General features: G+C 49.7%; 1 protein-coding gene across 3 annotated transcripts in view; it reads right to left on the reverse strand.

Annotated features, from left to right (window-relative positions):
- Nucleotides 1-1,849: 1,849 nt before the first annotated feature.
- DYM (dymeclin) overlaps nucleotides 1,850-18,422 on the reverse strand; it is a 243,199-nt gene continuing 226,626 nt past the window's right edge. For all 3 annotated transcript variants that reach the window (XM_070421132.1, XM_070421134.1, XM_070421133.1), the window contains one exon: nucleotides 1,850-3,644. In XM_070421132.1, coding sequence (XP_070277233.1) covers nucleotides 3,495-3,644 — 150 coding nt within the window. In that variant the 3' untranslated portion in view covers nucleotides 1,850-3,494. The remainder of the gene's footprint in view (nucleotides 3,645-18,422) is intronic.

Consider the following 18,422-nt stretch of genomic DNA (forward strand, 5'->3'; position numbering starts at 1 on the left):
TTCATATTATCTCATATACCTGGATATTTCTGATTGTAACATTGTAGAAATAATTTGAGGCCTTGAGTAATACTCCTGTCTCAGTCAGCTTGGGCAGCTGTAACAAGATACCATAGACAGCCTGGCTTAAACAACAGACATTTATTTCTCACAGTTCTGAAGGCTGGATGATGTGATTCCTGGAGAGCCCTCCTCCTGGCTTATAGATGGTAGTCTTCTTGCTGTAACTTCACATGGTGGAGAGAAAGAGAAATCTCTTCCATGTCTTTCCTTCTAAGGGCACTAATCCCATCATGAGGGCCCCACCCTCATGACCTCATCTAAACCTAATCACTTGTCCAAGGCCCTATCTCCTAATACCATCATACTGCAGGTTAGGGCTCAATATATGAGTTGGGAGGTGGGTATACAAACATTCAGTCCATAATAGAATGTACATGTGCTAGGCACCTGGGGACACCAGTCGCCTGGTTTCACCTGGATCCACATTCAGGGCCTGGCTCACAGAATCCATGAAGGATAGTCTACCGACAGTCACGGAGGACTAGAAATCTAACCAACCCTCCAGCTAAGGACACCTTGGGAATCTGGCCAGAATATTTAAATCCCTGTTTGCAGTGATCCCGAAGCCAACAGGCTGGTGAAGTGTCACCTGGTCAGTCGCATGGGGCTGCTTTTCCTCTGGGGGCCTTTTCAACTCCAGAGGCAGAGCAGCTGGGACTTGGACAGCCCTGGGGAGTCAGGGAGCAGTGGTTGCCATGCACGCCCTGATCAAGGGGAGGGGGTTCCCAATGAATCTCCCTTGTTTCGGATGGGGGATCCTAAAAGGATATGCCTTAAGGAGAATACATTTTATGCTCCGAGTTCTTAAAAAACAAAATTAAAGTATTTGCTGTGAACTGTGCTATAATCCATTCCTCAGCTTTTCAAATTCAGAGGAAGCCTGGCTCTTCACCAGAGAATGGAAACCCTGACCTGTTGGACTCCGGGAGGTGATGTGGGACACTGGATTAACCCTGAATTTGGCATCAGGAAGCTCAAAGACCAAGTCCCTATTATCCAAATGGCAGCTACTGAACTGCAGGCATAGTTCCTAGGAGGAAATTAAGACCCAAAGGGTTGACCTTGCAAACCCAAGCCTCTATCAACTCAGTTATGCAGGGAGCTTAAATCCCAAAGGCAAGATCCTGGCTCCCCAGAACCTAAAGGACACTGTTGCCAAAGAGTAAGAAATTCAGGGCCCAAAGCACCCGCCTCCCCAGTGTCTCTCATGGGCGTACCCTAACAAGCTCACGGAAGTGGCTGGATGTTGATTGATCCTGGTCCTATGTTCTGGCCTCTCCGTCTTCCGCTTTGCCAGCTCCTGCGATTTCCTTCCAAAGGAGAGGACGGTGTGCGGTGCACTTTCTATGCTTCACCTTTAGGGACCTTCTTTTCCTTCCTTTCTCTGCCTTCGCCCTTGAGCGGCTCCATGCCCCCCTCTGCTGCACCGTTGAACGTGGCTGCCCTGTGATGCCCACGTGACAAGGCTGCTGTTCACAGATCCCAGCACCAGCCTCAGTGGGCGACAGTGGGAACCAGTTCTGCTTTTGAAGCTTTTTTGTACAGTCCTTGAGCTCTTGAAAGATAAGGTGCTAGCGAAAGGGGCACGTTCTTTTAAAGATAAATATTGTGGCAGAACCCTTTGTTGGTAAGCTGACACACTGCAATAACAGCTTCGTATCGTGGATGAAATCAGATGTTAATTTCCCTCCTAACACATGACAATCCTGTATGGCCTCCTTCTACCCATTTTTACTTTGTAGAAAACAGAAAAAATTCCAAACAAATTCATGCAAGCATAATTCAATGATGTCATTTAAATTTATTGTCATGTAATGAATCTTTCACAAAAGCAAGCAGCTCCTGGCGGGTTTGTGCAGCGGCATTAGGGACGGGCACGCACACGCTGCCTCTGCGGCCGCAGCCCCGCTGGGCTTTGAGGCTAGTGGGCACTTCCGCTGTGCGGTGATGAGAGGGGCGGGGAGAGGAGGGGAGACGGGGCTCTGGGGGCGCCTCGGTGAGCCAGGCGGCCGGGGGAGACTGGGGCTCCTCTGGTCACAAGAGCTGACGGCCCTGCAGCCCACTGGCTGTCCCGCGGCACTGCCCAGCCCTCAGCCTGAGGACCCTTCTCAGGTCCCACCAGAGACTCAGCTACCCCACGTGACCCTCTGAAAATTTTGTGTTTTGGTTTCATGGAAGCAAATCAAATGCTTCAGAAACAAATGAAAGCTATCCGTCCTTTCCCCACGTGGGAGCTTTGGTTTCAGCGCTGGTCTGGGCGAGGATAAAACCGCCCAGCGACCTCAAAGGCCTGGAAGATGGAGCAGCCCAGGCCTTTCCCGGGGGACACGCCGACGTGCAGGACGTGTCCTTTTCCGAGACTGTGATGGGCGAGGCACCCGCCGGGGACCTGGGGACAGAAGCTGGTTCCTGAGAGAGGGCCGGAGGCAGGCTGCAGCGGATGCTCAGACTCCCTTGCAATGATGTGCTTTTGTCTTCGTGCAGGAAACTGCTTCTCATCCAGACTGTGCAGGGGCGACGGACGTGGAGCGGCTCGCCGGGACGCCCACGCCGTCAGTGCCTGCTGGGCTGAGCGCCGCTGCCGGCTCCCTTGGAGAAGCGCCTTCCTCCAGCTCAGGGACCCAGCGCGGTCATCTAGGCCCCAACGAGTTTAAACCACGTCAGAAACGAAGAGAAAAACGTGTTTTTCATCTCCTGTGGATACTGTATTAATCAAATTGGTCTCCTTTTTCTCCCATGAGTCTGGCTGAAGAAAAAAGATTGCTTTTGAAACGAAGCTTTCTTTTCCTAATGATTAATACAGAGTGGATTAACTTAATTTGTACTAGACTCCAATTTAATTCAGCCACAGCACAGAGGCCAAATCCACAGAAAAGCCGAGCTGGGCTTCATGAGGCGGAGCCGTTTCCTTTTTTGAGGGAAAGATGCAGGGGATCTAAAGGCTTAGCCAACTGCCCGGGCACTGTGTTTATTAAATCACCACACAGACGACTTCATTTCCTCATTAATTCCTGTCTCGTCATCTTTTCAGATTGGTATTTCTCAGCGTTGAAAGAAACACACATATACATACACACGCGACTAAAACAAAAACCTTGAACATGCAAAAAAATAGAATGTCCTGGGGAAGTATCATGTGCCTAAGGCGGCGGGTTCCTGGGAAAGCTCTTGGTTCTGGTTTAGAAATAAATAAAATTGCATGTGGGACAGCAGGTTGGATATTTATTATTGTTGTGCCCCCCCCCTTTTGTACTATCATCGAAGCCGAGTGATCTACTGCCAACTGGCACCGATGCTCCACATCCGAGTGTGCAAGGGAAACACGCCTGTTTCCTGATCCTAACAGGAGACACACCAGGCCATCTCCCAGGTCTGTTCGCCAGAAAAAAAACACGAGAAGGTGCTTGGTGGCGGGGCGGGCGGGGCTGCCCTCAGTCAGAGTCCATCGTGAACAGCTGGATGTCCTGCGGGCTCCAGTACAGGCCGGTGGCCGAGCTGTACACCAGGGACCAGACGTAGGGGATGAAGAACTCCTCGGGCTGCTCCTCTTCCACATACTTGAATTTCAATTCCGGAAACTTCTGCAACGAAACAAGACGAGTTTATAATCGCGCCGTCCCATGCTGTGTGCGGGGCCCCTCCCCGAGGCGGCCACGGCCGGAGAGCTCTGGGGCTTTCCCAGCTCCGCTCCCACAGGACTCCTCAGAGCACAGCGGTTCTTGCAGGAAGGGCACGCGCCCCCCTCGGCACCCCGAGAGGAGCAGGGGCCCGAGAGGGTGGGCACCTCTGACTGCGCGACGGGGCCTGCGTGGGACCCTACAATGTGTGGGACTTGGTTCCAGGGCCGTCACCCTGGAGAGGAGCACCTTCCCACGCAACCCCTCAGCTTGGGCGGCAGACGGGCACCCACTGGGTGGAGCGCTGGCATCCGGATGGCAGCTGCTCTGCACAGCACAGCTCGCCACCTCCTGCGAGGGCCAGTTGGCCAGCGGAGGGAAGCACTAGCTCCAGCACTTCTGACCGGCGGGGCCTCCATTAGGCCGCCCAGGCACCCATTTCCTCGCCAGCCTCTCAGGAGGTCCCGGGCATCCTCTACCCCGGCCAGCACGTAACTGCCAAGCAGCTGGGTGGTTTCTCAGAGGCCCAGGCCCTTGGCCTCTTGGACGAGCCTCCTCACACTCTGTGCTGCTTCTGGCCCGGCACGGGTGCCAGGTGTGAGGGGACAGGGCTCTTGGAGGTGGCAGTAAGTCTTTGTCATGAAATCAGGTGTCTTACAGGTAGCAACACAGTGATACTCTTTTCTGTGAAAAACTGGCATTTGCAGCAAGAGGGTGCAGCCAGCAGCTGCCACCAGCCGCGCTCTGCACCACGGCCATCTGCAATGTTCCCGTGCGGCCACCCCACTAATGGGAGGGGCAGCGGGGCCTGCTCTGGGCACCTGGCCTGGGCTGTCGCCGGGAGCAAAGCTGAGGTCTGAGCGGGAAAGTCAGTCTGAAAGTGTCGCCACAGCCACCCTAGCACTTGGTCCTTGAAATCCATTCTCCCAGCTCCCCGGGGCCCTCGGGGCCAGTTCTGTGCCCTGTCCCTGCAAGACAGAACCGGCCACACTGGTCCTTAAAAAATGACCAAACGCAGAATGAGGTCAGTTATCAAGAACGGATGGGGCTGTGTTTGAAGAAGAAATGTATCCCCTAATAACAAGGAAGTCCTACTTCTTAGAATGGCCTCAAACTCTAGAAAACCCCTCCCAGTGACGTGGAGAGAAGGCGTGGGGGGGAGTGCAGGGCTGGTGGTCTGGGGGGCCAGCCCACACTGCCTACAGCGGGAGTCTAACGCCTGCTTCCATGTGGTCAGTAGCCAGGAAATGCACTCCTGTTAGAAATCAGAATGACTGACAGAGGCGCAGCCCTGTGGCAGCGTTGGGGTTCCCCTGTGGAGGCCTTAGGGCGGGATGCAAGGTCACTTACACTCTGCATCTCCACGGAGGTGGGTGGGAAAGAGAAGGAGCCAGCAAACTGCTTCAGTGAGAATTCCTTCTCACTGAACTAAAGAGTTAGGCAAGAGCCCCTATTGGGGTGGGGCTTTGGGGAAATTCTGGTGACTGCTCAGTTAGAAAGAGGCACGGGTCCCAGAGTTGTACTCCTGAAACCTGTATGGTTCTGCGATCCAATGTCACCCCAACTGCTTAAAACCAAGACACACGGGAGGTGTAGAGCTGCTGTGGCCTGAGAGCTGGTGCAGGCCCGCCCCCCTCCGGCTGGGCGCCTGTGACTGCCTCCTGAGGGTGCACCACTGAACACAGGGACCAAGGGCAAGGCCAGGAGGGCTCCATTACTCGCAAAACCTGCACACTGCAGGCGGCCACGCACCCCCACGCTCCTCTCTCCACAAGGGAACAGTGAGCGGCGAGACATTATTTCTCGTAACTTTCCATCAGCACTTACAAGATCCAGAAAGGGGGATAAAGCATAAAGAGCAAGAAAAACAGAAGCATGTCCCTAGGACAGTGGTCGGCAAACTCATTAGTCAACAGAGCCAAATATCAACAGTATAACGATTGAAATTTCTTTTGAGAGCCAAATTTTTTAAACTTAAACTATATGGGTAGGTACATTGTTATTAACTTAATTAGGATACTCCTAAGCTGGCCTTTGCTAAAAACGTCCTCAATCTGATTGAAGTACGTTCACTGAAGTCGACCCCTTCCAACTCTCCCATCCACACTCGTCTTGTATACCTGTTTCGTCTATCTCCTTTCGTTCATTCTCTCTATATGTCCAAACCATCTCAACATACCTAAAAAAATGTTTCATTTTATAATAATAAAGTCACCATCACAAAATAATGACAATTCTTAAACTGATGACAAAAATACCTGTAGGATTTGCAGCTGGTTGGAAAAATACAGGTAACTTTATGCTTTGAGTAGGTACTTTTGTCACCCGCACACGATTTGCGGACGCGATTAGCACTAACCACTGCACAATGAAGCTGCTGACTGACTGGCTCACTCAATTCGTGCATGAATCGCGCGCACCTCCCCCGCACTGCGTATCCGGTCGCCTGACCGACTGACACCCCCCCACTTCTTCTACTGCCACTTATTCAAAATAGACTCGCCCAGGCTGAAAACCGACTTCTGCGCATGAGCCACAAAGTTTCAATCCCACTGTACCTGCGCACCCGCACATGGTATTTTGTGGAAGAGCCACACTCAAGGGGCCAAAGAGCCGTATGTAGCTCATGAGCCGCGGTTTGCCGACCATAGCCCTAGGACTCACTACACTAAGCTAACACTGGAAAGCGCAAAGTAAGAGCTTCCATTTCCTGCAGCGAGCCGTTTTTAAGAGTGCACTGGGAACATTATAAAAGGGAGAATAAGAGGCATAAGTCATACAAGAGCTTTGAAAACACCATCTGGTCAACCCGAGTGTGAACGCAGCCTCTGAGGGCGCGCTGTGCCCAAGCTGCATGTAGCCCGCCCCTCCCCCAAGCCTACCACAGCTAGAGAGAGGGCAGCATGGTTCGAGATTTAAACAGACCTCTAAACAAATAGTGCTCCTCTAATCTGTCGCAGAAGCCTGGGAGCTAAGGAAAAGGAAGACAAAAGGTTTTATTTAGCACTGATGACACTGGGGACACATTTTGTCAGGATTCAGTCCAAGAAGTGTCATAGTCTGAATGTCAGATCAACAACCTAGAAAGAGTCACTCTTTCCTCTCCTCCTTTTCCAGCCGGGGGAGAACAATGATGCCATCCTGTGATGGCCGAGGGAAGTCCCACTTCCTCACTCGAGGGAGCGTCTTCACTCCTGACTCCGCCAACAAAGTCCCTGCTTCCCTGGGCCCAGGCCTGCCCAGCGCTGACCACCCACCCATCTTCTCTCCAATTCTCAGGCCCCTGTGGGCCCCAGGTGGTGACAACTGGGGGGCGTCCTGAGGACCACTAGGGCCTGGGAAAGCGGAGGGTGGGGCTGGAGGTGGGGCTTTGGTTTGGTGGTTGCGGCAAGAATTCACCTGGAGTGTGCCAGCCTCGGGCTTCAGCCCCCCTCTCCAAGACAGTTGTCCTGTGACTCAGTTAAGGAGAGAAAACCCGTCTCTCAGGCTTGGAGCTTGGTCTCAGTCCAGAGCTACTGACAACAATCCTGTTGTTTTGATATTTGGAGCCAGAGGTAATGCTAGACTCTCAAGTTTGGCCAGAATGTTTTTATCAGCTCCAGTGAATCAACCCACCACAGTGGGACATCCGGACGCCCAGCCCAGAGACAAAGCAAAGGTCTGATTTAGTGGTTGAGACTCGGGTATAACAAGCAGACCAAACGCTTTAAAGACGGTCTCTGCTGTCAGTCATGTGATCTGGTGAAAACCCACAGGATGTTCAGTGAACAGATGTAGGGCTCAACTGCAATAATTTTATTACCACAAAAAGTTCAATGGCGTTTTCCCCCTTCCACCCAAAGATTACACAGATAGCACCCGAAATTCTAGCAAGCCCCTGGCCCGGCTCCAGAAAGCTTAGTGCAATTTAAAATCAAACAGCTACATAGCACATTAAAAAGAACTTTCTGAAAGACCACAATAATAAGCCTCTGAGTAGATGAGTGATGGGCGATGGTCCGTGCGAGCCACTCGTGACCACCGGCAGGTGTGGGGGTCAGGCTGCAGGAGGGAGTTCCCATGAGCAGTGCACACAGGCTTGGGGTGGGGTTCTGTGCACTAGGGACGTGAACTGGTTTAAAGATCCCACCATGAGACAGCGGAAACATTTACATACATTTTTTAAAAACCCAGGGCTGATTTGGGGATGATTATCAGCTCCACCCCATTCCTTCCCTCAAATACTCCTGCTGCGTAACACCAAGTCCTCCAGTGGCGGGTCCTGGCCTTGGTGAGCACCAGCTACACACGAGGCTATGCTGAGCCGTGGAGGAGAAAGGGGAGGAGCCGCGCTCCTCTAGCACCTGGCGGTTAGGAGGGACAGGGACAGTGGGCGCGTGGCCTCTCCGTGGACCTGGCTATCACTGGGGCGGGGGTGGGGGGGTGGGGAGTTGACCTGGGCCTGGACAGCAAACTCTAGGAGAAATACTGAACTGATAAATCCGGAAACATCCACATACTAACTCAGCTAACTTATGGCTCAGCAAGTCTGAGCCACAGGCTCTCTGTGTGTAAGGGAACGAGTTACAGATGTATCCATATTATTACTTAACTGACAAAAAGATACCCAACAGTCTGTGAGTAACAGTAACGCTAAATGTGGCATAATTCTGTATTATGTGAATTACTTTCAAAATTAATGAAAAACTAAATTCAAACTATAGACAATTATGAGGGCCACTTAATAAAAGTTACAGATTAAGAACTCCGAAGCTAAAATGGAGAAGCCCACGATGAGGGCCGCTCAGAAGACAGTCACTGCACTGCACGTGTGAGAGCCTCACGGCCGGCCAGGCGCAGGGTCCTTAAAAAATGAGGAGAGTTACAAGGTAAGCAGACCCCTATCCTGAAAGCTCAGGCCAGGGGACCAACCATATCTCACTCAGGACATTGTCTTGCCACCTCTGAGTGTCTACAAGTGACACCAACCACTTCTGTGACGGGTGGCAGAAAGGCCTTAGAAAAACAGATGGACACAATGTAAGGCTGAACTCACATCTGGGATGAGCTCTCCACAAATGTATGGTCACATCTCAGCTGGAGTCTGAAGCCCACTAGCGTTTGAAGCCGGAGCCAAGTCCCGGCGGGGCCCTTCTCCCCTGATCCAGGTCAGGGGGCTCCTGGAAAGGAGCTTGAAGTTCCCCTCTTTTCTGGGGGCTGGTGGGCTGCACGGAGGAGGAGGCAGTAAGGACAGGCTCTCCTGCTGCAGGGGAAGTTGGAGAAACACCCCGACAGATGGGTTCTGACCTGCAGGAATGGGGCTGGGGGCAGGGAGAGCTGCCACTGCACGTGGAGTCTCCCGAGCAACAGTGAGTTCAAGGGTACAGTTCTGGGTCTGGCAAGTCCTGTGGGGCCAGTGCACAGGCCCGGAGGCCGGCAGTGGGGGATGGGGGGTGGGACACGGGAAGTGCAGGGATGGAGACAGGCAGGTGGGCCTCGAGGGCCAGGATGACAAGTGTGCCCCTTTGGCGAGCCTAGCACTGAGAGACTAGGCTGGGGATAGATATTAGAATTGAAAGTCATTAGTTTCCAGGTGGCAGTTGAAGGTGCCAAATGTGTAAACTCCTCAAGACTGAACCACGCTATTGAGTCAAAGCATCTGTTTCAAAGACCAGTCCGCTCAGCGCAGGAGGCTGGGGGTTTGCTTCAAGGTGGAAGGTGAAGGGCAGAAGCAGAGGATTCACTGGCAGAACTCGTGCTGAAAGCAGGCCCAGCGGGAGCCACACTGATGGGAACTGCTTGCTTTTCTGCATGGGGCTCATCACTCTGCACAGGACCCAGACACCCAAGAGGTCGGGATCCCAGCCCTGGCTGGTAGCGCAGTTGACTGGAGCCTTGTCCCGTTCACCAAAAGGTGTGGGTTCGAGCCCTGGTTGAGGTGTGTAGAGGGGGCAACTGATTGATGTTTCTCTCTCATCTCTGTTTCTCTCTCTCTTTCTTTCTCTAAGCATGTCCTGGAGCGAGGATTAAAAAAAACCTGCTTCACTTTCAAAAGAAGCCGACTAAGGAAGAGGGAATGCTGTGCTTACTGCAAGTCATTCACATTGTTGAGACATCTTCCGTGGCTTCTCCGTACAAAATACCTTCTGGTGAAGAAAGATGTGTTAAGATAAAACTTCTGATTAAATCCCTCTTGCAAGGTGACCTGTTCACCCATGCATCCTTCCTTCCTTTGTATTAATATTTACATTTTAATTATAATCACTGATGCTTTAACAAATATGGTGTTTTAACACAATGATGGTTACAAAACAATGGCCTTCTTCGCCATCTGGCTGATGGGCCCACATACATCATTTGCTGTGACTATATACCAAGGCCTCGACCTGACGGCTGAGTCTGGCTGTTTTCCTGGCTGTCCGGGTGGTCAGAGCCAGAGCAGTGCGATGTGAGGCATGGGGTTGCCACCCCGCACTGCGTGTGAGGGCGACCTGCTGGAAGTCTAAGCTGACGGCTTTCCCAGTATCAACAAAGGCCCAACGTTCCAATATTTGATTAGAGGAAAGTGCAAACATATACAAAAAACAGCCCATCAACCAGCTACAAGTCATCAGCTCACGTCCGTTCTTGTTTCATCCGCCGCACACTCTCCCCTCTGAATTATCTTGGTGCCAATCTGGAATACTGTATCATTTCCATCCCTAAATATTAACCTATAATATTATCAAACAGCTAAGAGCTTTCTGCTCTACTTTTAAGGCAACCCAGCACGAGAATGAATTTCAGTTATAGGATGACCCTTTGTATCATAAAAAATATGAAATGTGTCTTTGCCCTTAAGCACTTAACAATTACTTGGAGAGTTAAGATGAACGCAGATGGAGAAAGAGCCACTAATGAGTTCTTCCACGAACCCTACTGTTAGCACACTAACGCACTAATTGCGGGCTCTGAGCAGGTGGATCCTAGGATGTGCGCACACGGGTCCACGCATCTCCTGCTTCCTCTGCTTCACACAAGCCATCAGCCCCTGCCCAGCGCACCCCTCGAGTGCTCTGTACACCCAGGCGTGTCCCACCTCCGTGTCTTTTCTGAGACTGCTCTTCTTAGCTGAGATGTCCTCCCCACGCATGTCGTCTGCTCCAGAGGGGGTCACGGGCTCCCGCCCCTCCCCTACAAAGCCCCCCTGGTCCTCTGCAGTGCCTGGGCACTGCCCACAACAGCCATGTGTCTGTACGATCCCCCCATGGTGCCTGGACTGGATGTGGGTTTGTACACGGTTGTCACTCGCTCCTGGATACAAGTGTGTGGAAGGATGGCTCTATGAGTGTGCCACCTACAGCTCCAGGGAAGGCGTGGCTGAGTGAGGAAGGTCCCGCCTGCCAGAGGCTATGGTGGCTTAGGAGAGAGACAGACCTGGGGACGAGAGTAGTCAGGACAGGTGGCGAGGTGGAGGGTCTGGCGGTCTTGAAGGAGAGGAGAGAGGTGCGAAAGCATTCCAGGCAGAGGGAATCATTCAGACGCCTGGCCAAGCAAGGAAACTTTCCCATGCCCTGCCCTCTCTGGGAGCTCTTGGGCAGTGAGGGGCGTGTGTAAAATGCTGCAATCTCACCAGGCTACTCTGTGGCTTGAAAAAATTCTTGATGGCTTCTGAGTGAAAACCACTGCCAGAGAAGACAGCAGGAAGAATAGAGACTGGACCAAGATGTTGATAACTGAGGCACGCAGATAAGACATCTATAAAATAATAAGGCAGACGTGACAAGTATCGTGTAAACTATACCAATAAGTGTAACTTATGGGAGACCAGGGAAGGGAGAGATTACTTTAAATGGGGGCATCAAGTAAGGCTTCAAGGAGGAGGTGGCATTTGGGTGATCTGTAAACAATGGGTAGGTTCAGGCATGTGAAGGTGGGAGAAGGGCATCTGGGGCAAAAGAAGTAACTGAAGACAGGCATGGAGGCAGAGAAGCCCCAGGTGCCCAAGGCCAGCCGGTGCTCAGGCTGTTTGGGAAACGGAATAAGATGGGAAGTGCTGTGAGACCAAGCGTGAAAGGCAGATTCAGGAGACCACGGACCTGACTTGACTTCAGTCTGTGCCAAGGAAAGCCACGCAGTGCACGTGAGCACACCTGGACGTGGTTTTGGTGAGCAGACCTGGATGTGGTTTTGCAGGATTACTTGGGAAGCAACGTGATCCGTTGGGATTGGGAGCGGGGAGCAGACTCTTAAGAGAGAAGGAACTGGGGCTAGTGCAGGGGTCCAGGTGACCGGGGATGAGGCTTGAACAAGAGATGCCAGTGGGGGCGGAGGAGAGGATGAGTAAGGAGATGTGGCAATGCCACCGGTGGAAGGGAGGCGGTAGCCCCAGCAGCTCTTCCCAGCTGCCTCTCCCCAGAAAGGGAAATCAGGGCTCGAAAGCAACGGACCCAGAAATAAATCCAAGAGTCTCCTCTGTTGATGGTCATATGTTTTGAGTCCAATAACCTTTGTTACCTTTGTTTTTCGCTAGAAACAATGGAGCCGACAAATAAAATTCTGTTCCCATCCTCAGTCTGGCTCCATCCTAATGAGCCGTTATCTTGTGATATGGTTCCTTGGCCCCGCTCGCCTCTGGGAAGGGTCCCTGTAGCTGACTTCACAAGCCTTATGCTCAGTTCAGCAGCAGCTGCTGACTCGAGCCCAGTCCCGATAGCCTCCCGGCCGGATTAAGCAGCCGCCTGAAAGAATTATCAAAATTCCGATTCCCCTGACTCCATCGTCAGAAGTTAGGAAAGGGGAAAACAGCCTGCGAGCGAGTCCCAGTGCCTGTTTCTGAAAGGAGAAGTTTTCCTTGGCCTTGCCCCTTTCACTCTCTGGTCATCAGCCTGTCAGTATTCAGAGAGCAGGAAGAATGGCCGAGGAACAAGGACAGACAGGCCGTCACGACTGGCTTCTGGCTGGCGTCTATGGAGTGCGCCTTATCTCGCTCAAGTTCAAGCCCTGTGATGAATGCCTGCTCCGCCCCAGCCTTGCCTCTGGACCTCCAAGGACTGCAAACGCACAGTGACTGATGGACGGCGTGTGAAGCCAGGAAACTGCCGCCTGTGTGTTTGGGGAAAACAGCAAGCCCTTAAGATTCCAGAGATGAAAGTGTAAATGGACCGAACACAAGGTGGCTCACAGGACCTGCGCCGTTGCCATATATGGAACGCACGGTGGTCACGCTCTTTGCCACGCGTCCTTCCCCTCCCCCATCCCACTCTTGAATGAGAGGGAAACAGGAATACTTGGCAAGAGTCCTGATTCCAATAAAGGGGGAGGGCATATTCTCTACACAAAGTTTAGAAAAACTGGACCCCCTTCAGAAATGTGCGTGCAAATTTCATTTCCAGATTCTTCCTAATAGATTTCTTTAAAAAATTTTTTTAATTGATTTTTAGAGAGAGAGGGAGAGAGAGAAACATCGATGAGAGAGAAACATCAACATCAACTGGCTGCCTCCTGCACGCCCCCTGCTGGGGATTGAGCCCGCAACCCAGAATGTGCCCTGACTGGAACGTGAATCAGCGACCTCCTGTGCATAAGTGACACTCAAACCACTGGGCCACACCAGCCAGACAAGATTTCCTTTTCTTGTAGGGAAATCTGGGATGGGGATGGAGTGGATGACAGGAAGGAGATGATATTAAATTCGGAAAGCCATTTAGGTAACCTGACTTTAGGAGCTTTCTGCACTGGACTCCCTGCCGCCACCAGGCCGCATTCCTGCCTGCCTCCCCTTCCCCAGGGTGGCGAACCTGCGACGTAACTGCAGTCCTACTCACTGGGACATTCACTGAAGCACACTGTGTCTCTAGGACAAGAGAACAAGCACATGTTCAGCAAGTCACGAAAAAACAGCCCGCTTCCCAGGAAGCCTCCCACTAAATGACTGTGCTCGCAGGACCTCCCACACCCCCCAGGCCTGCGCAACACGCACACGAGAGGGATGACTGTGGACCTCCCACACCCCCCAGGCCTGCGCAACACACACATGAGAGGGATGACTGTGGACCTCCCACACCCCCCAGGCCTGCGCAACACACACATGAGAGGGATGACTGTGGACCTCCCACACCCCCCAGGCCTGCGCAACACACACATGAGAAGGATGATGGAACACAGCAAGATTCTGAAATATCCACAAAAAGTAAGCAACGTGTTTCTCATGTATGTCTAAAGTTCCCTCTTGCTACAGAAAGCTTAGGAAAGAAGTTGTATTAAAGTTGTAGACTGCAAGTAAATGAATATATAGACAGAGCTAAAGGGAGATGTAGATGAAAGGCACTGTATCCCAGAGCCCAGAGGGGTGTGGGTTAGGACAGCCCTGACTCAGAGGAGCCAGGACTACGGCACGGTGGTAATGCCGAGGGGGAGGGTTCCGACAGCTGGACTGGCATCGGGCTGGGGAAAGCTCTGCTGAGGAGATGACCAATTTCTAAGTCCTGGGTGAAAGGGGTGAGTTTTGGCAGGGAGGAAGCACTTCAGGCATTGGGGAAAAATATGAAGAGCCATGTGCACAAAAACAATACTAATTCCATCTTTAGAAGGGAGATAGTAAACTTGGTCCCTCCCCCCAAAACTAGGTTTTTTGTTAGTATAAACTGACAGTTTATAGTTTATAAGCTTATATATAGAGCCTTATCATAAACCATATATATCAGAACAACTGCAATGCCCAGAAAAAAATAGCATTTTTAGGCAGATTCCAGCTTGGAAATAGAAATTCTCTGATTTCAACATGGACTGTTTCATGAACCTACTCACTGGTAAATAAAAATTACCTTCTGAGATTTTGATTATTTAAATGACTCTTTTTATCCTATTCTCCCCAAACTCATTTATCACTTATAAAGAAAATGCCTTTGAAAATAAACATGCAAACATTTATATCAAGTACATAATTCTGAAAATAGATTTCATAAAGAAATTGTTAACAGTAAGAAATTTCACATTCATTTTCTGGGGGCTACTTTGACTTTTCAGCTATGATCTATTTGATTAAATCTGATTTGAATTAAAAACAATACAAAACTCTATTAGGCTGATGATGCAAGGGAATTTTTAGCTTTGCGCTTATATGTAGAGAGGCTAACGTGTATTTGAGCTCCAGCAAGTGTGTATCAAGTTCTATTAATAAATCTTCTGGAACACCGTGTTCCAAATATACATTTTTCTTGTTTAGCTTTCTAAATCTGCAATCGAAATAAGCCTAGTTCTAATTTTTCCCATGTTCAAAATTCTATTCTCTCTCTACTTTCAAATGCGGTTTGCAATTCAACCTCTTGGTTGCTTATTATACACCTAGTGCTAATCTGTAGTCATAACTAAATAACGACTCGTAATAACACATATGCCCAATCTCTCTGGGTTTCTAAGCCATCAACAAATTATTTTCTCAAAATTTTTACTCACGTGTTCAATTTAAATTACCTACATTCTTATTTCTGAAAGTGCTGAACTGTTTAAGGTATGCTTACATTTACGTTTTAGCTAATTCACTGCTAGGTCAGAGAGAATAACTAAAAAATACCAACTGTCTGAAAATGCTCCCAGACAAATCGCAAGCTTTAGTTCTGGGCTCTTCGAAAAGCACATCACTGAGATACCCACAGAAGGCTTGGCCTTTATTTGAGAGAAAACAGGGATATAATTTATTTTCCCATTCCTATGTGCTTTAAAACCATTAACTACATTCACTCCTAAGTCCATACATTCCTCATCATAACATCCTTTAACACTGCCTAGGCCATCTTTTTCTTTCTCTCACTTTTTAAAAATTGTGGTAAAAGACACGCACACATAAAATTTACCATCCTAACCAATTTTAAGTGTTGGATTCAATAGTGTTAAGTATGTTCATGTTGTAACACAGATCTCAGGAACTTTTTCATCTTGCAAAACTGAAACTCTGAACCCATTAAACAACTCCTCATCTTCCCCTCCCCCAACCCAGGCAACTACCATTCTGTTCGATGAATCTGAATACGTAGGTACCCCATGTAAGTGGAATCATACAATATTCGTTCTTTTGTGACTGGCTTATTTCACTTAGCGTAATGACCTCAAGGTTCATCCCTGTGGTAGCACGGGGCAGAATTCCCTTCCTTTGTAAGGCTGAATAATTATCCCATTGTATGTACGCACCACATTTTCTGTACCCATTTGCCAACCTTTTGGCTGTTGCGAATGATGCTGCTACAAAAAGGTGTGCAAATAATTTTTTGAGACCTCCTTGAAAGCAGAAGTGAAAATGCTGAGTCATCATTTTTGAGGAGCCTCCAGACTGTTTTCCATAGTGGTTGCACCATTTAATAATCCCACCAACAGTGTACGAGGGCTCCAATTTTCCCACATCCTTACCAACACTTATTTTTCAATAGTAGCACTCATAATGGGTATGTTTTTAAAAATTAAAAACTCTTTCCTACATGCCTCATAGTAAAATAAGCTATTTACTGAAGAAAAATTTTAAAACAGAGATTAAAAAAAATTATAAGTTCCAAACCAATATAAGAACTGTTTAACATTTTAACATATATTCCTCTTGTCTTTTTTGGGGGGAGTGGGTGGGCATAGATCATATTTTAGGAGAGGGAAAAATAATTTGATTTTTAAAAAAATATATTTTTATTGATTTCAGAGAGGAAGGGAGAGGGAGAGAGAGATAGAAACATCAATGATGAGAGAGAACCATTGATAAGCTGCCTCCTGCACAACCCCACTGGGGATCGAACCTGCAACCCTGGCATGTGCCCTTGACCGGAATTGAACCCGGGACCCTTCAGTCTGCAGGCCGATGCTCTATCCACTGAGCAAAACCAGCTAGGGCAGTGGTTGGCAAACTGCAGCTCGTGAGCCAAATGTGGCTCTTTGATCCCTTGAGTGTGGCCACGAAGTTTCAGCCACACTGTACTTGCGCGCCGGCACGTGGTATTTTGTGGAAGAGCCACACTGAAGGGGCCGCAGTTTGCCGACCATTGAGCTAGGGCAATAATTTGATTTTTATATGCAAACTAGAGGACCGGTGCATGAAATTTGTGCACTGGGTGGGGGGAGGGGGGTGGTTGGTCCCTCAGCCAAGCCTACACCATCTCCAATCTGGGACATCCCTCTCACAATCCGGGACTGCTGGCTCCCAACTGCTCGCCTGCCTGCCTGCCTGATTGCCCCTAACTGCTTCTGCCTACCAGCCTGATCACCCCCTAACCACTCCCCTGCCAGCCCGTTGCCCCTAACTGCCCTCTCCTGCCAGCCCGATTGCCCCCAACTGCCCTCCCCTGTTGGCTTGGTCGCCCCTAACTGCTCTCCCCTGCTGGCCTGGTTGCCCCCAACTGCCCTCCCCTGTAGGCCCGGTCGCCCCCAACTGCCCTCCCGTGCTGGTCTGATCGCCCACAACTGCCCTCCCCTGCCGGCCATCTTTGACCACATGGAGGCAGCTAGCTTGTGTGAGGGCGTGATGGTCAATTTGCATATTACCTCTTTATTATATAGGATGGAAACATGGAGAAAAATCTTACATATTAATAAAAATATTTTTTGTTCACTGAAATCTTCTTTTTAACATTCTATCACATACTTTATTTATTTTTTTTTAAAAAAAGGAGTCTTCATGGGATCCCTCATCTTTTTAGCTTTTTCTAGTGCGAAAATAACACATATACAGAAAAGTTTCCATACACGAATATATGACAATTCAATTAGTCTAAGGCAAGTATTCCCATTACCACCCCTTGGTCTGCTGGAGAACACTCCCAGTGCCCTGGTCACCACTGGCAGCTTTATGGTAACCACTTCCTGGCTTTTTCTTATACTTCTACCACCTGCATCTGCATTCCTCAATACTGTACTTGAGTTCTGTCTTTCCTTGAACTTCATATTAGTGGGATTACACAGTACATACCCTTTGTATCTGGATTTCTTCACTTAGCATCCTGTGAGTGAGGTTCACACATGTTGGGTTTGCTGTGGTTCATTCATTTGCCCTACTATCCAGCACTCTATTGTCTGAATATACAATTTATTGATTAATTCTACTGCTGATGGACACTATGAACAATGATGCTGTGAACATTCTCATATGTGTCTCCTGGCGTGCAGGGGCGTGCCCTCATGTGAGGTACACCCAGGAGAACAGAGTGTGTATTTGTTCCACTTTAGTAGATATGCCTAACTTTTCTGTTTGTACAATTAGTTTTTCTCTAAAGGTCTTCAGTAACCACATCATTCTTTGTCTATTGCTTTTCTTATTCCTGCTCCGGCCTCTCTATCAAATCCTTCCTGGAAACTGTTACATCCTACTTCATGACCATCTCGCCTGCATCTTGGCCAGCGTGGCTTCTTGTACTTTGGTCAGACCCATGCCTTCTCATCATGTCGCAATGAAGAAACATGCTGTGTGTGCCTGAGGTACACAGGGTCCCAGGATGAGTGGAAAAGATATAAGAAGGCGGGTAACAGGTCCTTCACATCAGGTGTTACAACTGAGTTGGAAAAGGGGGCACACAGACAAGAAGGTAAGTCTCAGTGAGGCAGTCCGCACGAAGCAGCAAACAACTGGTGCAGACAATGAGTGCTACGGAAGCAGAGGAAGAGGCCTTCGGGAAACACAGGGTGAAGCGTGCAAAGGCCACAGTTGGGAGCTCGCGCGCTGTTTAGAGAACAAGGAAGGATGAGGATTATCCTGAAATGAGGATCCATGTCATATTCAGCTGCACCGGGGCAGCATCTGTTTCTCAAATT

The sequence above is a fragment of the Myotis yumanensis genome, unplaced genomic scaffold (assembly GCF_028538775.1).
Source record: "Myotis yumanensis isolate MYYU_CA2020_CCGP unplaced genomic scaffold, mMyoYum1.0.hap1 SCAF_7, whole genome shotgun sequence".
NCBI lineage: Eukaryota > Metazoa > Chordata > Mammalia > Chiroptera > Vespertilionidae > Myotis > Myotis yumanensis.